The sequence below is a fragment of the Protopterus annectens genome, chromosome 9.part0 (assembly GCF_019279795.1).
Source record: "Protopterus annectens isolate FY-2018-M chromosome 9.part0, PAN1.0, whole genome shotgun sequence".
In the NCBI taxonomy this organism is placed as follows: domain Eukaryota; kingdom Metazoa; phylum Chordata; order Ceratodontiformes; family Protopteridae; genus Protopterus; species Protopterus annectens.
In genome coordinates this window covers 1,216,820,565-1,216,844,016 of record NC_056743.1, presented here as the reverse complement: position 1 = coordinate 1,216,844,016, position 23,452 = coordinate 1,216,820,565, and the positions used below count along the sequence as shown (strand labels likewise).

Sequence of the window (23,452 nt, the reverse complement as noted above, 5' to 3'; positions counted from 1 at the left end):
GCATCAAACGAAAACAGGAAATAAAGAATCTGGTAGTCTTAAATAAAGACAAACAGACAATTAGTCAGTACTACCTTGCTTTTGAAGTATAAACACAGCATTCCTGAAACATGGCTCAAGATGGAATTTATCTGCCTACAAAACTGCACAATTACTGTCTGGATCTCCAAGTCACATAGGTAGACAGAAAACTACGCATATCTTTACTTACAGGTAGTGACAGTATTACTTCTACAAGCTATCTGTCCATTTAACCACACCTATTTTATAGATTATGTGTGCAACTTTACAGTTGTCTCAGCAAAGTACATACTGCTTAATTTTATGTATTCAAGTAAACAATAAAATGCTTATGGCTTGTGGTTTATTCATTAACTTAAGGGCATGAGTATGAATTACAAAACTGGTAACTTTTGGTTTCCACCCTTTAAAGAGTTACTGTTCACGATACTGCTACAATATAAAATATTTAATACTACTAGTTAAAAAGATTAAAAAGTAGATGTGTTTTTATGTGCTAGAGTGGTTTACCACAAAGCCATGGAAGGGGTTTTATCAGTAGACACCATCAACTTCTACTGGAAAATACTATGCATGTTTTGTGTGCAAAAAATTCAAGTTTTATTTACAGTTACCAAGATTGCACTGGAAGGCACTAGGCTCAGACTCAGGGAGGTGACATACAGGGCAGCGAGTGATTATAACTTTGAATTTAGCTGTACAATTAAACCTTATTAGGGTGTAGCAGGTGTGGGTTATTACCTGAGGCAGCAGTATGTATGTTTGTATATATCATACTTTCTTGATGCTAATCACACTTCATATATAAACTGCTGACAATGATGAGTTTTAAAAGCCATATCAAGACACGTTTATATTTTAAGCACACCTATTGTCAATAATGACAGAATAAAGAGGCATGACACAAGATGTCCCCAAACCAGTATCTTTGCTCCAGCTGCTGAATATCAGATAAGCATATGGCATACTCTATTTACTGATTAACACTCAGTTAAATCTATAGCTACTGTATTACTGATACTGACACATGCCCTACATTTCCTTTAATTTAAAAAGAAAAGGTGGTCACCATCATTAATCCCCTTTTCCCCATTTTTGAACGGGTATAGAGGGTCAAATTAACATTAGTCAATGTGACCAAGCCACTTGGAGCCAAAAAAGTATAATAAATCAATATATGGTATTTCAATTTACATGCATCAAAGCTAACTAATGAGTTATGCATATATGACTGAAAGTTCAAATTACTGTAAAACTTGGAAAAAGTCACTCCGAACGCACAGACTGATTTGGTTTTTATTAAGTCTCTAGGAATAACTTGTTTATAATGTGAACTTCTCGAACATCTTGCTAAGGTAAGGCATGTTCTTGAGGAGCTTTCTAGTGTATATCTTCATTATGCTGAACTTCTTTGCCAATAGCATGACTATTTTTCATGCCTGACAAATGGCAGTGCTATGTCTGATTACCTCACAACATAATTCTGGGGTAATTAATAAGAAACTTCCTCACCATGTTTTCAACAAGTGCATCCATTTTTTTCCTTAAATATGCATACTAGGAACTTGCACAAGATTTTTCTTGATATACACTTGTAGCTGACATTCTTATACTTCAGCATTAAATACAAAATCTGTATACATCCTCTTTCCCTCATCTTTAATAGGTTCATAGGTTCATAGGTTCATACTAGGCTATCTGCCCAAGGGCATTTATAAGCCTAGCCCATAGTTATGTGGCTTCCTTAAGTTTGAATAAAAACTATGCCTATCATTTTGCTGTGCCTCTGTCAAGCAGTGACGCTGAAGTAATCCCTGGGGTATATCTGCAATCTCCCATCCATTGGTCAAGATTCCTCTTGAACAAGACCAGAGAGGTGCTCTGCCTCACATGTACCGGGATTTTGTTCCACAGCATAGGAGTCTCTGGGTGATGAATCTGTCCCTCCAGCACGTTCTATTTATAACCGTGTCAAGGTTTAAGTCTCCGCCCTTGTGGTTCTGAGGGATCTAGATTTTTGAGGTGAAGCATATTCATCAAATCTGGGTTTGACATGGCCTTATATGTCAGGCACAGGTCACCTCTGAGCAGCGGTATGAGACTGAATAGAGCTGGAGTTCTTTCAGTCGGGCAGCATAAGACATATTTTGAGACCCTTTATCCTTTTGGTGAGGAACTTTTGGGGCCTTTCAAGCTGCAGCAGGTGTCTGGTCAGATACATTCGAACGGGCATTGTACTCAATCATAGGTCTAATAAGTGATGAGTACAGGGGGACGATGACCTCCCTTGATCTAGATGTGAATCCCTTCATGATCAGGTGGGTGATATAGAAGGTTTTCCTAACTACTTTAGCAACATGAGTGTCAAATGAAAGGCTACTGTCAACCTGGGTCCCCAGATCTCTGATGACTTTTCTGTGCTCAGTGGATTGCCACCTATATGGTAGCTAGGGGTAGCCTTGTTTTTCCCAAAGGGTATGACTATGCATTTTTGGCGTTTAACTTCAGGCCATGGCTCTGGCACCAGTTATCCATTTCTGTGAGGCCCTTCTGGAGGATATCTGTGTCAGATGTGTTTTCGACTATGGCCCAGTTTGCAGTCATCTGCAAACTTTGTCAGCCATAACCCTCCTGTGTTTGCTTGTACTTCAGAAAAGTAGATGCCGAACAAGAGTGGACCCAGGACTGAGCCCTGTGGGACACCACTTGTGACAGGCTTTGAGTCTGACATGGCTCCAGCAACTCTGACCCTGTGGGTTCTGTCACTTAGCCAGTTTGCAACCCATCTTGTGATGTATGGGTTTACATTCAAGCTGATGAGTTTTTCGATGATACCTGAGTGGGGTATTGTGTCGAAGGCCTTTGCCAGGTCGAGGTAGGCTGTATGGACTGCCTTTCCTCATCAATGGCCTTGGTGACTGTCTCGAAAAAGTCAACCAAGTTTAAGAGGCAGGATCTGCCTTTGACAAAGCCAAACTGAGTTGGATCCAAAGTCTGCAAGTTCCCTATGTCTTTATTTATGAGTTCCATTATGATCCTCTCCATGGCTTTGCAGATAAGGCTTGTCAAGCTAATGGGGCGGTAATTTCCAGGGTCTGTGGAGGCACCGCCCTTATGAAGTGGGACCACAGTCGCCGCGGCGCCACTCCTTGGGTAATGATCCTGAGGTGAGGCTAAGATTAAACAGCTGTCCTAACTGTGGGTTTAATTCCTCATTGAGTTCATGAAGCACACAGCCGGGGACACCATCTGGTCCCATGGATGCTGTGTTTTTGCCTTAGTGAGGGCAGTTCTCACCTGGGCGTTGGAGATGTTTGGGGGCTACAATCCTCTGGAATAGATATCTCTCCTTTGGGGAGGGGAGAAGTTTGCACTGAACCTGTCAGCCAGTATGTTGGCAATGTGTGTAGGTTCAGTAATTTTCACATCATTTTGAACTAATTCTGAGCATATCTGGGAGTTTCCTCCTAGGTTTCTAACATAGCTAAAGAAGGCCTTATGATTCTCTTTAGAGTCCTTGGCGATTTTCTCTCAAAATTTGCCTTGGATGATTTTATGAGAGCTCTTAGTTTTTACTTATAATGATCAAAGGTGTCTTACCTTTCAAGGATTTTGCTCTATCTTGTAGTAGCTTCCTCCTTTTGTTGTAGAGCTTGTTTATGGCTGGGGTCCACCAGACTGGACGCTTGCCTTTGGTACAGAGAGTCTTAGTTTTGTTTGGGATTGCCTGATCCATGCAGTCCTGTAGGTGCTGGTAGAAGGCATTTGTAAGTGATTCAGCGGTTTGAGTAATGTTTACCACTGGCTCAGGGGCCTTAAAGGAGACCACACTAGTTTTTAGAAGTGTGAAATCGGCTTTTGAGAAGTTTTCACTGTGGTCTTTTTGTTTCAGGTGGGGGCAGGATGAGGACCTCCAGCGAGATTAGTTTATGATCTGATCTCACCAGTGAGGGGTATACTTCGGTGTTGAACATTTTGATCCCATGTTCGTGATGATGAGATCAAGTATGTTTTCTCCTCTTGTGGGGATGGTGACTAGTTGTTCCATGGCATTTGAGTTTATGAACTCCAGGAATCTTTGGGTTAGAGTGTTCGGGCTTGAGTAGTGTTCCCAGTCTATATTAGGGTAGTTAAAGTCACCTAGTATGATGGTGTTTGAGATACATTTATCCTCCAATGTTTTCAGGAAGGCCATGTGAGGTTCCTGAGTTTGAGAGGGTGGCCTGTAACATGCTACAAATTGCAGAGCAGTCTTGCCTATGGTTAATTGCACCTGGATGGTCTCCGATGCATCATGCGTTGCCACCAACCTTGAGGTGTGGGTGTCCATTATGAATATGGACACCCCCTCCTTTCTTGGTGTTGTCCGGATTTTGGGGCCGCATGATATGAGGTGAAACCTGTTAGTGCTGGGGTGCTCTCAGGAGCCTTGAACCAGGTTTCTGTCACAGCACAGACATCGATGTTCTCCATATTGAGAAGGGCCTCGAAAAATGCATCTTGAGATTGAGACTTCTGGCATTGAGCAGCATTACCCTTAGTTTTTTCCTTTTGGTGTTCTAGGGTGGTAGGTTTAGAATTTGAGCCTTGCCTAAAAAGGCACTATGGGGTGGCAGAGCCTTTGCCAATATCCGAAGCCCAGGGTGACAGGTGCAAGTCCTTAGCGTGGCTTGTCCAGCATGTCATCCCAGGCAGACAGACATTGATCCCCTTTGAATGACACCAGAATTTAAGCCAATTATTAAAGCTGATCATCTTATCACTGTATTGTGGCATCATTCTAGGTGAAGGTAGGATACTGCTCAAGGTCAGGGTCATACCTGCCTGGGCTACATAATCAGAGAGCTCCTCGATGTCCCTTTTCATATAGTCCAGGAGTCTCAGGTCGCTGACACCAGCGTGGACAATGACTGAGTCGGTACCTGCTGTTGAGAGACCTGAGTGCTTCTGACAGGCAGCTTACTGTGACCTTCTCTTTACTCAGTCTGGTGAGCGGGACGTCAGTGTGTCTGACTATGGAATCACCAATGACAAGTGTGTCTGGCATTTTGTTTGGCCTTAAGGGCTGTGACTGTTTGACACTCTGACTGTGTGGTCTATGTGTTGCATGTGTTGGGTCGTGAGGTGGTAGTTGTTTGGGTGTCTGCTTTGGTGGCCTCTGCTGTTTTGGTAAATTTTTGATCAGAGCCTCCGAGTATGTCTTTGTGTGAGTATGTGTATGATTTGAAGTTGTGATGGTACCATGTGTGACTGGGTATGTATTGTGTGGTTACCTTCTCCTCCTGTCTGGTCTTGCCAGTCCTATGTTGAGAGAGCTCAGCCTCCAGTTTGGCCGTATAGTTGCATCTCTCGCATGTATTTGTGTTTTGTGGGAGAAGGAGAGGATTGTCTGTGTACATGAGGCAGTTGTAACATTGCCTCAATATTCCCAGGTTCACCAGTTGAGCTGGAGAGGACACTAGCAACTGATCCCTCGACATACTAGAAGTAGTAGATAAAGAGACTTTCAAAGGACTCCGGGGGAAGTGGGTTTAGGCTGGTGGGGTACTATCTATAATAAGAGTGCTTTATCAAGGTGCAAGTACTGTAGGAGTAAGTGCTAGGCTTTACAGATAGAGAATAGTCTACTTGGGAATCAAGTAGAGATGAACTTTTCAGTTATAGGATATGCTGGTTAGATCAGCAGTACAGCTCGAGGAAGGTAAAGGGAAAATTGGAAGAGTGGAATTTAGATGGCCCAAATAGTTTAACCTTGTTTAACCGCCGCTGCTCTTGTGTGCAACAGTGGTAACTCAGCTAAATCGCGTGTTTTACAGGGGCTGAAGGGAGCTAGGAATTGGCCCAAAACGACCAATGGACTACTAGTTTCTGGCTGAAACTTCACCAAATCAGACAAAAGGCCAGTGCTTCCCACTCCCACTGGTAAGCAAAGAAACTTCCCTCCTTCCTAATAAGGCAATGGATCAGTAACAGGAACTAAAAACAAAGCCCAGGGATCAGCAACTCTGAAACTGGACTACTCTAGTTCAGTAAGGCGGAAAACAAGAGATTTTTGTTTTATTACAGAGACAAGGAAAAAAACAGACAGTAAATGCTGTAAATCGCTCAGCGCACTTTAGTGTGTAGCCTACAGAAACAATTTGCAACAATTAGTAACTTAAAGTGCAATAAACAGTGTAAAATGCAGAAATCACTTAAAGTAGCAATAAAACAGAAATGCAGTTGCTAGCTTAAATAACAGTGGGAAAGCCACAAAAATACTTATATCTGGTAGAAAGTCACTCTTTAGCTCTCTGCTGCTTGGATCACTCTGCAGGCCACCACGAGGATCTGTGCTGAGTTGGTACAAGCTGGAAAACGCGTGTTTAGCGTGTTTTATAGCAGGGGCTGAAGGAGCTAGGAATTGGCCCAAAACAACCAATGGACTACTAGTTTCTGGCTGAAACTTCACCAAATCGGACAGAAAGGCGCTCAGTGCTTCCCTCCCACTGGTAAGCAAAGAAACTTCCCTCCTCCCTAATAAGGCAATGAATCAGTAACAGGAACTAAAAACAAAGCCCAGGGATCAGCAACTCTGAAACTGGACTACTCTAGTTCAGTAAGGCAGGAAAACAAGAGATTTTTTTTGTTTTATTACAGAGACAAGGAAAAACAGACAGTAAATGCTATAATGCTGTAAATCGCTAGCACACTTTAGTGTGTAGCCTACAGAAACAATTTGCAACAATTAGTAACTTAAAGTGCAATAAACAGTGTAAAATGCAGAAATCACTTAAGTAGCAGTAAAATAGGCTAAATGCAGTCGCTAGCTTAAATAACAGTGGGAAAGCCACAAAAATACTTATATCTGCTAGAAAGTCACTCTTTTAGCTCTCTGCTGCTTGGATCACTCTGCAGGGCACCACGAGGATCTGTGCTGAGTTGGTACAAGCTGGAAAAAGCAGCGTTTGTTTTATAGCAGGGGCTGAAAGGAGCTAGGAATTGGCCCAAAACGACCAATGGACTACTAGTTTCTGGCTGAAACTTCACCAAATCGGACAGAAAGGCTGCTCAGTTCTTCCCACTCCCACTGGTAAGCAAAGAAACTTCCTCCTCCCTAATAAGGCAATGGATCAGTAACAGGAACTAAAAACAAAGCCCAGGATCAGCAACTCTGAAACTGGACTACTCTAGTTCAGTAAGGCGGAAAACAAGAGATTTTTTTGTTTTATTACAGAGACAAGGAAAAAAAACAGACAGTAAATGCTATAAATGCTGCGCACTTTAGTGTGTAGCCTACAGAAACAAATTGCAACAATTAGTAACTTAAAGTGCAATAAACAGTGTAAAATGCAGAAATCACTTAAAGTAGCAGTAACACAGGCGAAAATGTCGCTAGCTTAATAACAGTGGGAAAGCCACAAAATACTTATATCTGGTAGAAAGTCACTTTAGCTCTCTGCTGCTTGGATCACTCTGCAGGCCACCACGAGGATCTGTGCTGAGTTGGTACAAGCTGGAAAACGCTGCGTTTAGCGTGTTTTATAGCAGGGGCTGAAAGGAGCTAGAATTGGCCCAAAACGACCAATGGACTACTAGTTTCTGGCTGAAACTTCACCAAATCGGACAAAAGGCCGCTCAGTGCTTCCCACTCCCACTGGTAAGCAAAGAAACTTCCCTCCTTCCTAATAAGGCAATGGATCAGTAACAGGAACTAAAAACAAAGCCCAGGGATCAGCAACTCTGAAACTGGACTACTCTAGTTCAGTAAGGCAGGAAAACAAGAGATTTTTTTTTACAGCGACAAGGAAAAACAGACAGTAAGTGCTATAAAACAATTCACATGCATTGCAAGCTGGCACACTTGAGTATGTAGCAATATTAGTCCACTCACAGTATGAAAAAAATGTAATAAAATTAAAAAGGACTAAAAAAGCAAGAAAGGGTTTATTAGAGAGAATGCGGTAAAGAGAAGGGACAGGGGGAGTGTCCTAGATCAAATCTACAGTGGGGCGGGCACTGCAAAAGCCACCAAATTTAAACTACATCCAAGAACAGGGAGGGGGGGTGGGGAAGCCAGTTTCAACAGAGCTAGATCTGAGAAATCAGTCCCCAAGTTATAACAACCACAATAAAATGAAGGAAATATACTTAAATCAGCTTATGTCCAGTTGATGTATGCAGACAAATCTCAGTAGCAGCAACTCTACTTAAAATGATTACCAGAGATGTAACCAACACAGGTTTTAAAGTTATCAGAAAACCCCAAGCTAATTAACACTTAAAGGAATTTCAGAGCAGTTTAACAACAGTTTAACAACTAGTGCAGAGCTTCAGACACACACACAAGACAGTTTCAACAGAGCTAGATCTGAGAAATCAGTCCCCAAGTTATAACAACCACAATAAAATGAAGGAAATATACTTAAATCAGCTTATGTCCAGTTGATGTATGCAGACAAATCTCAGTAGCAGCAACTCTACTTAAAATGATTACCAGAGATGTAACCAACACAGGTTTTAAAGTTATCAGAAAACCCCCAAGCTAATTAACACTTAAAGGAATTTCAGAGCAGTTTAACAACAGTTTAACAACTAGTGCAGAGCTTCAGACACACACACAAGACAGTTTCAACAGAGCTAGATCTGAGAAATCAGTCCCCAAGTTATAACAACCACAATAAAATGAAGGAAATATACTTAAATCAGCTTATGTCCAGTTGATGTATGCAGACAAATCTCAGTAGCAGCAACTCTACTTAAAATGATTCGAAATGATTGATTGTGGTCTCGTAGATTAGGTTCATAGACTAACACTAGGCTAACTGCCCTTGCAAGCCATTTTAAGCCTAGTTAATTATTCCTTGTGAGACTCAAACCCTGCACCTTGTGTTTGTAAGACAAACACCTTAACCATTAGGCCACCCTCCCAACCCTGCTGGCACATTTCTTGCTGCTCTGTCATAGTAATATTTTTGTTTATTTTGCTTTTCTTTCAATACAGAAATCACATTTCTTTGGCTTTCTAGTTACCAATAAAGAAATGAAGGTTAATAGATTACCTTCAAAATATCTATACTTAAATAAATGCATTATAAAGTGACCTATAGAGAGAGTAGGATTTGTGTGTTGTATTATAGACCAACAGCAATCGTAATGCTTAAAAACATTTACATTTTCCAGAAATTTTTAATTCTAATTATGTAGACAATTCTCTCTACTTGCCCACTGCTTTGTGTGCATCTACGAATAAGAAGAGTATGTTTAATCTCCCGCTGTTTACCAACATCAACTCCCAACTTAATTATACAACATCATCAGGTACTCCATGTCTAGCAAATACATTTTTCAGGACAGTTATTGCATTATGGCTAGCGACTGCACAAAGTTCCATTGCTTCAGGATATTTCGAGTAACAGTCTGCACAGAAAAAATAATAAGCACTTCTATACCAAACACATTATTTCCAACTTTGGCCCAAAGATGATTCCATATTCCATCTGGTATTTGGTATTTATTCCTCATGTTGCTTCTGATTACAAAAAATATTGCAGATATATTTCTGAATCAACTCCTCAATCTGTTCCAACACTTTTTGCCAAATAAAGAATATCGAGAGTCTCTTCTTTCCATTTGGAGTCAATTACAGGTGACCTGTTAACTTACTGAAGCACTATGTCTCCAAGATGATCAACAATGTTCATTTATCTCCCTTGAACAACAAGCCTTGCACCATGAAAGCTCACCTTGCACAGACACACACTCCGATATGCAGATGTACATTTATTCGATCTGATGACTAATTACTTATGAGAATATCTACAACAATCACATTCTTCTGCCTTTTTTGTTATAGTTCTTGATATCCTCTAACATCTCTACAGACAGAGGTCCTCTCTGCAAATGCAGTAACTGTGAACTTACCCATAAGGCTTAAGTCTTGTAGATAAAATCTGCTCATTATGGTACCTATGTGCATCTTTTCTACAGTCTTGCAAGAGCTTCATGAATGGATTTCTTGAAAATGTTTTGTAATATATTATAAACAGATTCTGCTGTTACTGACATTTGCATAAGTATAATTATGGAATTTCTAACAATCAAACACAATTGTTAACATTTCTTCCTGTACCTGCATGCATTCTGTCTGTGCCTCTGTCACAGATCTTGATCCAAACTCACTCACTGACTAACATCCACATGTAGTACAACAGACTGAGAGACATCATACAACTTCAGAGTATGAGCCCCTATAACAAAGTTCATTTAACATAATGAAGCCTCTGTATTGCTCTGTGACCAAACTCAATCATCACACTTCTATATTTTTCTGACTGGTACTATTGTAATTGACAAGTGTGGTATGAACTTGGACAGATACTGCACTGCACCAAGGAATTCCATAAAAGATGATTTGTCATGAGGCTCCTGTATGCTATGTACAACAGAGTCTGGTTTGAGGCCATCCCAACATCCGTCATTTGCTTTGCTTCAATCAGAAAGCCTTTCTGTCTCAGCTAATCGAATACTGTGCTCCCACTTGGTAGCTCTCTCACATAAAAAGATCATCTATTAATTTAACTGCACCTACCAACCCTTTGATCATTTCAGCTGCTCCTTTATGAAATATTGGTCAAAAGATGTGCAAAAAGGCAATCTTTGAAATGTCTGCCCAAAATGCAGTGTTAAGTGCAAAGGTTTAGCCTAATTTCATCTAGTTGAATTTGCTAAAATCCTTGATTTCCATTTAGTAATAAGGAGTATCTTGCATTAGGCACTGTAACAACAGTCTGATGTGGATAATGCTTCTTCTTGATCTATTTGACTAAATTTTCTGATGTGGACAATGCTTCTTTTTGATCTAATTGATTATATTTTGAAATCCATACATATTCTAACTTCATCCTGCTTCTCTGCTGTCTTGCTTTTGACCCACTCATTCAGTTCAGGTTGTTTATTTATTACAACAAAGCTTTCCACAGATTTCAATGTCTGGTTAACTCTTTCTCCTACACCTATAACATGGATCTCAAACTAACAGCCCTCAAGCATCAATGCAGCCCTCATACCAGAATAATTCTGGATGAGGGAAAAGTTCTATACTACCATCATAGTTGCAACACATGTTGCTTTGATTCAGAGACTGCAGCCCTTAGCTGAGGGTACTAGTCCTCATGCAATCTTCATGCAGAGCTACAGGAAATGCTCCCAGTACAAGAATAAATGGCATTGTTTCACATGCAGATCATGAATTTCAACTCCACTCCCAAACATTTCCGTTTACTCAGTTTTTCCCAGCACACCCAACATACACAAAAATCTTCCTGCATAAGTTTATTTTGACTTTTACGCATCTTTACAAAAGTATTCGGACTGCCACAGAACTTAAAAGTTCCAACTAAATATCATATAGCATGCCTTCTTACATCTGTAACTATATACACATTACTTACAGCTCTACTTTCATCTTTGCATTTATTTCTTGGCATCATCCTGGAAACCATGTGGTCACCTAAACTTTCATGTCTACTTAATGTCATTTATTAATTTATGGCTTCATTTTTTTCCTTATCACAACATTTATTATGCATACTTTCAGTTTCCTGGCCACACTGTTAAGGTATAAACTTAAATGTTCACTGGGTTTATAAACATCTTGTGCTTTATTGGATGTTAGGTGGATTCTCTTGATATCTGGCTCCTCTGATGTTACCATTCCTGACACCACAAAAAATGATCTTTTATCAGTGAACAGTACTTGTCTTCAAACTCATTTTCTGCTATGTTTGTAAGTTCAGCTACATAACCATATATTGACTCTTTAACACTTTGATTTCTAATGAAAAAGTATCACAGTGCAATATATTGATGATTTTTAATTTGGTTTACAATATGCATATAATCTTTTTCTCAACATGTCTAACTTGTATTCTTCTTCCAAGTTGAAGCTAATGAAGCAAAACTGGACAGTGTATCTTTTCAGCCTTCTCTGCCTTTCTGCTTGTACTGCAATACCTCAAATTTTGGATTCACAATTTCTAATACTCAGACAAGTTGTCAGACAGCTTCAGAGATACCAACAGATGTCAGACAGCTTCAGAGATACCAACAGATGAAGTGATGATAATGCGAGCTAAATGAAAAGTTGCAGTAACGGATATTATATAATCTCATCACCAATGGTTTCAGTCATCTACTATATGAAACATGCATATAAATTAATTGCTGTATGTGACAGTCCGGTGTGAAAATATTCATTACTATATGAAAAGTTAAAGTGAGACCTGATTCAACATTAAAATTTGAAAGAATATTTCTGAGTTTTTACTCAAAATTCAGAAAACTAGCTTGCTATTTTACAGGGTTATAACACAGAAGAAACAACTCAGAAGGAACACATTGTTTTCTGTCCTCTTGCAGCTTCAAAATTTCCATACTGCAGCAGAAAAAACAGCCTCTGGTACCAACTGTAATTTTATATCCATCAAAATGTACAACGCAATATACAGTTAAGTACACATAATGTCAGGAATGGCTTGTAGAGGCAAGTCACAAGATGTACACTCATCAGAAGCTTTATTCGGACTACTGAATTATAATGGGCAATCACATGGACTACAACATTTTCAGTAATTCCCTTTTAAAGCTCTAGCTAGTTATTGCTATACACACACAATGTTATACAAACTTTCCATATGGATTATACCATTGCCTCACACTACATAAAAAATGTACATTTTATTGCCTGGAGTTTATAAAAATTGCCCACTTTTATTCTACCTTCACCAAATAGAGATCCTGCCATCCAAATGTTAGCCTTATTATAATCAGCCAACTTGCAGCCTCAGATCCAAATCTCTACAGTTACCTCAATCCATGAAAAAAAAAAAAAAACCTCATGGAATGTCTCTATTTCATTTTATGTTGCTCAACTCTAGAACACTGCCCCCCCCCTTATTATTAAGAAAATGACAAAAAGAAATCTAGTCAAGAATATTGCAAAAACATACCTAATTTCCAATGGAATTTGTAACACACTTGTCACCTTTCTCATTAACGTTTTGCCACTTTAAAATGTCTCTTCAACACCTGCTCTAAGAATTTTCCTACTACTCTCCTGTATTCATCTTCTGGCCCTTGATTTCCTCACCCCTATATCAGTCACACATTTTGCCACCCCACAATGTAAATGCCCATAACCTGCATCATCCCTCCCTTCTGTCACTCCATCAACCTCTTTCTGCATTTTCCACCCCAACGCCTGCTCTTCATCATCCTTCAGCAACCATTCTAGATAATGTAGCACCTGTCTCCAAATACTGATTGTGTCACTGCATGCTTGTATGCATATATATTCTATATATGGAAAACATCCATATAATCAAGCGTTTCCAATGTCATAAGTTCAATCCAGATAGCGAACAGTGGGGAATGGGGAACTGGCCCTTTCCCCACTGGACAGTGAACTCAGAGTTGGTATATATAATTAGCACTGGGTGTGGGGGGGGGGGGTGCAGGGTGCTTGCCCCCACTGGAAAAAAAAAAAATTTGTGGGTGGGGGGAGTGGATCCTTTTGGATTGGTATTTTTTTTCTGTCAATGCTTATGTACCTCAATTATTTCAACATTTCAAAGTACGCATATATGTACACACCTATACAGACAATACAACCTAAAACTGCAGAAATGTAGTTTTCCAACCTTAAGGGGTAGTGTACACTTTCCTTAAGTAAGAACAAGGCAACAAAAGGGGAAAATTAGTTGTACTGCAACACTTGTTCTTGATATTGGCAAGCAAATTACTAAAATAGGCCAGTGGCATTACTTCTTATGTAAGATCTGAGAAAGATCACTTTGCATTCTTATTAAAAATAAGAAAACAATATTCAAGCTGGTACTTTAGCTAAATAAATACATTCTAAATGATTACTGTGGTCAAGTCAATATATACAATGCATATAGAGGCAGTAAAAAGATATTTAGTTGACAGCATAGGAAGATTATAGGTGGTGAGAAAGGAGTGAAAAGCGGGCATAGCGAGGTCTAAGCAAATAATGGGATTCTAAGATGAGGTTAAGTATAAAGGAAGAGAACGGAATGAGAACAGTAGTAACAGGGAAGAAAAAGCAGGTAACACTATGTAGTCCTAAAGGGATTAAACCAAGCAGGAGATAATATTTGAGATAAATAATGTTACAGCGAAAGACTAAAGTTAAGAGGCTAAGGAATAAACACTCGAAGCTGGAAAAGCCAGGAATACGCCCAAATCTTTTATTATAACACACAAAACTTACGCTTTCATCTGGTGCCCATCACCAGACTTCATCAGACAACTTTAAACAATTAATAACCCTTTTTATATAGACAATTAATATAACAGCCAATAAAACCAATCCAATTAAATACCTCATCATCTCAATTAAGTAGCAAAAAAAGCAGCAAAAACAGCTCAGTATATTCTAAAAGCATCAAATTGCACACATCTTATTTAGAAATTGATGAAACTTAGTAAAATACATATACATACACAGAAATGTTATATTTTTATAAAAATACTATTCATTACTTTAATTTATCTGTCAAATACTTTTAGTTTAAGTTTGCTAGAAATAGATACCAAGTCATTCAAACCTGGTAGAGAATATGCATTCAAAAATACTTGCCACCAGGTTTCTTTTTCTTCAAGGTACAATTTCCAAGGGCCTTCCCTAGCCTCACACTTAACTTGCTGGATCACCACAAATTTAAATATGCGGTCAGGACATACCTTGAGATGTCTGTTAAGAGGCTGGCAAGGAGGAAATGTATGTAGATGGTTAAAAACCTGAGAAGGTTCAGCCTGCAATAGTACCTGAACAGAACCAAGTTGTGGATAAGTGTTCTCTTTGACTGCATTTAAAATTAGAAAAGCTACAGACAGGCCTGGCAGTAAGAGAGGCAAGGAATTCTAGCTTTTAGCTAAAGAGTATGAGTAAAGACCTTTGCCATAAGATTTGTTAGGTTTATGTATCATGAGGAGTTGTTTATCCTGTGATTGCAGTGATGCATTAGGTAAACAGTTGTGAAAGCTAAACATAAAGGCAGGATAGGCTGCTGTTTATGTACCAGACTGTGGGTAGTTATAGATGTAGGTTAAGTTAGATAATGTGGAAGTTCAAGCCATTTAAGAGATTGCTGAGCATGCAATGGTGGGAATTCGAACTAGTTGCAAACGTAGCAATTTTATTGTAGCAGGTTTCTAGTTTACTGTGTAGTGAGGAATGGAAATTAGCAAGGATTGGGTCCCCATATAAAACAGTGAGGGGTGGTGGCCAGTGTAGTTTTAGTGTATATATTTAGAAATCCTTTGCCAGTACAGCATTCCAAGTTTCTGGTGTTTTTTTTTTACATTGTTCTGTATATGAAGGTCAATTTTGAAATTATCATATCTTGTCATACCTAGTTTTTTTGTGTGAGATTACTTTGATTTCTGTATTATTCAAGAATTTGGAGAGCAGAGTATACTGGAACCATATGCACACTGGATTACAGAGCCTTAAAAGGAAGAAGTGTGAAGATTGTTAACAAAGATGTTACAAGGGAACTGAGGACATAGCCTTGGGTCATGCCAGTGTTACTGGCTAGATATGCCAAGAGGGAGCTATCCCATCTCACCGACTGTTGCCTACTAGGTAACTAGTGAATCATGCAAGAATGGGAGATGAAAGGCCTAGGATGGTTAGCTGATGTAAGAGTTTAAGATGGGAAATAGTGCTGTAGGTTTTGGACAGATCAAGGAGACCAGTTTGCTTGACTCCATAGCTTTATTAACATTGACACAGTACAACATTGTACTATGGGCCGGTGAAAAACTGTGTTGCGTAGAGCCTAGTAGTAGATTTTGAAGAATATGTTTAATAAGCTGTTTACGTACACATTTTTCAAGATGTTTGGAGAAAGGGGGCAAAATGGCAATGGGATGAAAGTCAGATCAGTCAACAGAATTACCTCTTTTATGACTGGAGGATAGCATGTGACTTTTTCCATAAGACTGGAACATAAGATTCTAGCATGAAGCTAGTAATAAGATTACTGATAAAACAGGCTATGGCCTCTGCTGCAAGTCTAAAATATTCTTTTGGGAGTTCATCTGCAGGAGCAGATTTCAGCTTGAGTAAGAGTTATTTGATGAGGATAGTAGAGACTGGTTGGAGGAAAAAGGATAGAGAATTGGTTTAGATTTTGTGACTGGACAATGAAGGGATAGAAGGAGGATGTGAGTTGTTAATGGTGTATGGAAGTGAAACTGCTTTAGGAAAGAAGTCAGAAGAGTGACCAGGGAAATATGAAGGTGACTTTGTAGAGTGTGTAGCTAGGTTGGTAACACTTTTGATACATTACTGAACAGGTTAGCTAATTGCAGAACGGATCTTTTCATGGGAAGGCCTGGGGTCTTTCTGGATCCTGGGTTAAGAAGTAAATTAACAGATGATTAGAATTTTTGGATGATGTGTTTGCAACTGGTTTGAATGAGTGTATAGAATTGCCTGGTTTCTAAAGTTGTCTACTGAATTATAGGTTTTGTTGGTTTTATGCTTTTGTGTTTAAATCTAGAGTAAAACAGCTGCAGAATTTAAGAGAGATGGTCAGAAGCCACAATCTCAAAATTTAAAAGTTTTCAATTCAGCTTTTAGAAGGGCAATGACACAAAATGCAGAATATGGGCACAGATAAAAACAATAATGTCCACACACAAACAAGAGAGACAAAAACACACAAAACCTAGTAAAATGGATATGGATTTTTATCAGCTGTTTGGATGACTCGGACATGGTCTGCATATTCTTACAAACAATATAAAGTCTTCTGAACATGCTGTAATTAGTGCTGGGACAAAAAAATTTCAGTGAAAGACAAAAAAATATATATTTTGAAACGAATAAGGTATGCAAACAATGGCAAGCAGTCCTATTCATTTTTTTCAGAGAATGTTGCAAATGCTGTGCTCTAATACAATGAGGGCAAAGCAAATGCAAATTGTATAAATGGACAACACTGCATTAGTAACAAATGAATTTGGTGTACTGCTCCATAAAATGTTACTAATGGAAAGGTAGAAATATTTTGGCTATGTGTTCCTGAAATCACAGGGCTAAGAGGTAACCATAAATAGTAATGGATGGAAGAAAGGTGATGTCTGCAAGAGCAGTTTGGTAAGATTTTTATGACACATAAACACGTCTTCATAGAATGCAGCTTTGCTAAAAGATTCTGAAAACTTTTACAAAACTGGATACAAAAGTGAGGTTTGCTGCCATACAAACTAACATGGGCAATAAGAACAGAATGCAACTGGAATATTAATTTAAAGATGTGACAGATTAAAACTAATTTATACCATATTATTAATTCAAGTGAATACTGTGATAAATATATATATTTTGTATAAAATAAAGAAAATGTGTTCAATTGCAAATGTGTAGGCACTAGAGGAAATCAGACAGAAAAAAAAACTCCAGGGAAGTAAAAGTGGAACTGTTCAGCTAAATGTGGTGCATGTAAATGTGTAGGCACTAGAGGAAAAAAAACTCCAGGGAAGTAAAACTGGGAGCTATTCAAATAAATGTGGTGCTTAATACTGTGAAAAAAAATCTTTTGCTAGATACTCTGGGTTAAGTGCAGCAACCACAGGACTTATGACGCAAAGTGGGTACGAATGAAGAGTTAAAGAAGGAAAGACCCTAGTGATAGAAACCCTTTTGAGCTTTTCTCACTTTCTGCAAAATTCAGCCATGACATTAGGCTAGTTACTGAACTACTGGGGTACTGTTGGCAGGATTTCAGCTATTGTATGTAAATTCAGTATTACTCTGCACTCAAACTGCATCTTTTGCTGCTTTACTTCAGTGTCTGTACATACATTTTGTTTTATAATCTGCATTTCTCTGAATTTTTATAAAATTACTCTGAATATCCACTCCTCCACAAGTGTCACTCACCTGAACTGCTTCACCCCCACACCCCCATAACTAAATATACTAACTCCGAGATCGCACTACAGTAGGGAAAAGGGCAGATTTTAAAAAATGGCCAACCGATTTCTCAAATAGCCACTTTCATAACCATTTCTGTAAGCAACTCCTCTCTAATCTCAGACAATCACTACTAAGTACTGCAAAGTTATTATTAACTATGTATGCTTTTCGGTTCTTCCCGGTTAGGGGTCGCCACAGCGGAACTCCAATCCACTAATGACTGGCAGTGGATTTTTACGGTGCCGAGTTGCCAGCCTGACGCCCAACCTTGAAAGAAGGCACACCCATTCACGCACGCACTACCTGCATGTCTTTAGACGTCACTCAACTGCAGGAAGGACATACAGACTCCACACAAAAGGCGCTCCAGCCGAGACTCGAATGGTAGAACTTTTTGGCGTGAGGCGACAATGCTAACTGCTGCACCAATGTGGCCATCAGGCGACAATGCTAACTGCTGCACCAACGCGGCCATCAAAGTTATTAACTACTAAATAAAAATTAATGTTTTCTATAGTGTGAAGATTAGCATATTGTTTAATGTCATCTTAATTGAAGCATGTTTCTCACATTAATGTATTTGTTCAGGATACTATTTTATGTACTTGCTTTGCAGATCACGGATCTTGAATGCCTTTCACTGAAAGAGTTTGCTCAGTACAATATGATGTAATTGCTATGTAACCATTAGTGTTATTACACCCAGGTTTCAGTTAGAAGTCTTAAGTATATAAAAAATAAATAAATAGAAAGGTGGCAATCTGAAACAGACATGGACTAGGCCACAAGTCAAAAGCAGATACTGAAAAGCTACCACTTCAGAAGATGACAAAAACCTTGTTAATACAAAGAATCAGCACTAGACTAGCACTGCAGAAGGAAACACACACATCTTTTTACATCCTCACTACCTCCAGAAAGGAAATAATGCATTTAAAACATACTTAAAATAATAATGTTATCCATAAAACAAATTTAACTACTTGGCACATTTACATAGCTCTGAACTTCTTCCCCATATAATAAGGGAGATTACATAATAATTATGGAAAAACCATTGATGGGAGGTTGGCATAATGATTAAAGTGTTTACCTTACAGATACAAGGTGCAGGGTTTGATTCTCACATGGGGTTCATAGGTTGGTACTAGGCTATCAGCCCTAGAGCCTATACAAGCCTAGCCATAACAATTCCCTGACTATTTCTTCCCACACTATTTACTTTCCTAGAACCCTGTCTAGCAGGTCGACTGACGTGATCCCCAGGGTGAATTTCCTTTCTCCCATCCAATTGTCAAGGTTCCTTTTGAAGAGGGCCAAAGAGGCACTCTGCTTGACATGTATGGGCAATCTATTCCAGAGTCTGGGGAGTCTCTGGGTCAGGAACCTATCCCTCCAGGGTAACTGGCTAGGCTTAAAATGGTCCACAAGGGCAATTAGCTTAGTACTAATCTATGAACCCAAGTCAAGGACACATCTTAATATTTGTATTTTTAACTTAGGAAGTTGGAAGAATAAGTAATAATTCTTATTACTTACAAATAAGTCAAATAATGTTGCAGGAGACTCGTTCTACTCCCAATATGTTGCTAAATTCTGGAATAGTACCGCCATACAAATAAAACTCCCCAACAAACTCAACAGTTTTAAACCACTGCTTAAACAACATGGTCTTGCACATACTCGTCACAAGGTTAAGACTTTGTGTTCAATGTATAATACTCTCCTTAAACAGAATACTCTCAACCTGTCACTGAAATGACAAACAATTTTTATACATAACTGCTGACTGTACAATCCACTAAGTTGCAAGTGGGGTTTCTATTTAGTAATAACTTCCACCGGTGTAAAATCTTAAATCTTAGACTGCATGAATGTAACTACGGTTTGTGTATAAATGTAAACAGAAATGTAACTCTTTGTGTTAACTGGAACTTAGTATAATGCAATGTAAGCAAATAAAGCTTTTCTCTACAGGCCTCTGCTGAAAATTATTACCCAGTTGGACTTTCCCAGTAAACAAAGAAAAATAAATAAATAAGAGAACTGACCTAACATGCATTTTTGAATCAAAAGAAGTTAATAAGTATAATCACTGTGAGACAACTATGCCGCGGTGGTGCAGCAGTAGCGTTGTTGCCTCACAGCAAGAGGTTCTCCCGTTCGATTCTCGGCTGGAGTGCGGGGAGTGCCTTCTGTGTGGAGTCTGCATGTCCTCCCCGCGGCTGAGTGGCGTTCAAAAGACATGTGTAAATGGGTATGCCTTCGTTAAAGGTTGGACATAGAGTTGACACCTCAGCGTTCGTGAAAATCTACTACCAATCATTAATGGACCGGAGTTCCGCTGTGGCGACCCCTAACCAGGAAAAGCCTAAAGACAAACAACAACAACTGTGAGACACCATCTTTTCTTTAAACAATAATAATTTTGGAAGGAAAAGTATAAAATTCTGAATAAAGACGATGACCTCAAAACCAAGCACTGCAGGGAAGCTGGACCAAATGTAGTTCTAACTAATTTTTTTTCCCTAGAGATTTCAATGTTTCACTAGCCTACACAAGCATAACTAATGTGTCTTATCTGTTTCATAATTTGCAATGTGCTACTTTATACTCTTCTCAATATCACCTCTGAAAACATCAAAAAGACCATTCCCTATGTAAAAAAAAAAATAATGTGCATCTTTGCTATGCACTCATCTCACACTGGTGTTATGTTAAGCTCCTCACAATTTTGGAAATGTGAACTACAAAGGCTCTAAATTACACTTAAGATAGCCAAGTTATTAGTGTGTGCATATATATATATATATATATATATATATATATATATATATATATATATATATATATATATATATATATACACACACACACACACACACACACACACACACACACATTTTATTTATATTTGTTTACCGGGAAATTCCGACTGGACAGAGGTCCTTTTTCAGCGGAGGCCCAGGGAAAAAACTCCACAAATAATAAATGAGCAACAACACATGAGTAAATTGAGTTTACAGTAAAGAACATGACATACAATAAACAGAGCAATAGGTGCATGTAAAAATAACAAGAATAATAAAGAAAACTAGAGTAATTAGTAGATGTAGACTTAGCAATATCTGTTAATCATGCTATTCGTACCTAAGGTGTAATATTGCTCAGTAGCAGGTAATAAGACCTCAGGCAGATATACTTTTTTTTTTTAATTGGGATTAGAACAAGGACTGAGGTGAGATTTAAGTGTAGTCTTGAAGAGACTGCTGGAAGGAAGTGTGGTTATAGGAGGGAGGGGGGCTATTTCATAGTCTGGATATGGCACAGGAGAATAGAGCTTCTCCTGCTGAGTTTTTGGCTTTGGTGATGAGAACTAGATTTTTGCTGTTGGAGCGTAGGAGTCTAGAGGGGTAGTGGGGTTGGAGAAGGTGTGGCAGTGATGGGATTTTGTGAAGATGGTTTACTAGTTTGTGGGCAAAGGAAAGTTGATTCAGGTGAAGAGGTTTATATATATGTATGTATATATATGTATATGTATATATATATATATATATATATATATATATATATATATATATATATATACATATACATCCATATATCTATTTATCTATACATATATATATATATATATATATATATATATATTATATATATATATATGGGTCTACTTCAAAAAATTGAATTGTCATAACAGTGAAACACAAAACATTGAGACCATAACACTGAAAACCCCAAACAATGAAAACTCAGAACACTGAAAGTGCGCATCATAACACAGAAAACTACAACGCACATGTAAATAACATCCCCTCCACCTATATCACCACCAAACTAAGAAACACACTTTTTACTACACTGCACCCCCCACACACACACCCGTAAATTAAATATACCAACTCCTAGATCACACTACAGTGGAAAAAAGTTAATTTCCTAACCCCACTGTAACATAATCACCATACAGAATGTAAACATATGGATGTGTTGCTTTCATGGAAGTTAAATTATTGTTCTGAGAAGTGCTGGGAAAAGTGAGTAGGGGAAAAAGTGGTTATTTAGCCAATCTGTACGCGTTTTTAGGCCATACAAGTAAGTTGATTCAGACATTATGTTTACATTCTGTATGGTAATCGCAATACAGTGAGGTTAGGAAATGAACTTTTTTCCACTGTAGTGGGATCTTCAAGTTGGTATACTTAATTTACGGGGGGGTGGGGCAGATCCCCCCACATGGGAGGTGTAGGGGGGCTTGACCTCCTGCAGAAACGTAGTAAAAAGTGTGTTTGTTAGTTTGGTGTTGCTACAGGTGGAGGGGTTATTTACACGTGTGTTGTAGTTTTCAATCTTATGATGCAAAGTTTCAGTGTTCTGAGTTTTCGTTGTTTTGAGTTTTCAGTGTTTTTGGTTTTCGATGTTATGGTCTCAGTGTTTTGAGTTTCAATGTTATGACAATTCAGTGTTTTGAAGTAGACCCATTTTATATATATATATATATATATATATATATATATATACATACACACACACACACACACACACACACACACAAGACTTTACATATACATTTCATATGTATTAAATTATATAAATACCTGGACCTGATGTCTTGCTGCTTATTATTCTTGAACTCACCTCATGTCTTCATCTGTATGAAATACTTCTGTTCTAGTATAGGATGATACTATACTGTGGTTCCTGATGTACTGTTTTGTTATTACTGTTACCGTGACTAACTTTAGGATGCAACTGTATATGATTACTTGCATCCTGTTTATTATTTTCATTATACTTATTGAATCTGTAACACTTTATTTTAATATAAACCTTTTGAATCTTTTCTCCTCGGTTCTTAGGTGTATACATATATAAAAAATACACACTCTATTTTATATATGTACATATATATGTGTATATATTTACACACATATATGGAAATAGACATGTCACACAACAGACCACATAGGAGATGCCTATATTTTTAAGTCTGCATGCGAAAGTGTGGCGTTGGATTTATTTTAGCAACTGCAGTCCATAAAATAAGGGTTGATGCTCTAGAATCATTGGCAGTTTGTACCTACCTTTTCCAAATCCTCAGAATCAGCTAAAAATGACTAGTATTATAGAACCGAATCACCTATAATTTATTTTCTTTGTTATGCTATTATTACAGGAACATTCTTACCTGAGTGATTGGCAGAAGTGACAGGGGCTGGTGCAATAGGTTTGTAAGACATGGTAGCCAGTGTGGGTGAGTAGTAGTGACCGCCACACGTATTGTTCCTTTGAGATTAGTAAATATATATAGATATATAGATATATATTTTGTTTTACTTGGAAGACTGATATAGGCCTCAAAACTCTTAAGCAACACTTGTCTGTGTGCAACAATGTTAAGCACCTGCTATTTTGTCTTGAGAGTCAACTGATGCCAAT

The 23,452-nt window shown here is 38.4% G+C and overlaps 1 protein-coding gene across 5 annotated transcripts in view; it reads right to left on the bottom strand.

The window, feature by feature from the left end:
- The window catches only part of CDK2AP2 (cyclin dependent kinase 2 associated protein 2), a 323,183-nt gene that overhangs the window by 298,469 nt on the left and 1,262 nt on the right, over nucleotides 1-23,452 (bottom strand). The window contains exon 1 of one of the 5 annotated variants that reach the window (XM_044084145.1): nucleotides 23,202-23,452. The exons of the other annotated variants lie outside the window; for them this stretch is intronic. Coding sequence (XP_043940080.1) covers nucleotides 23,202-23,253 — 52 coding nt within the window. The 5' untranslated portion in view covers nucleotides 23,254-23,452. The remainder of the gene's footprint in view (nucleotides 1-23,201) is intronic. 5 annotated transcript variants of the gene reach the window in all.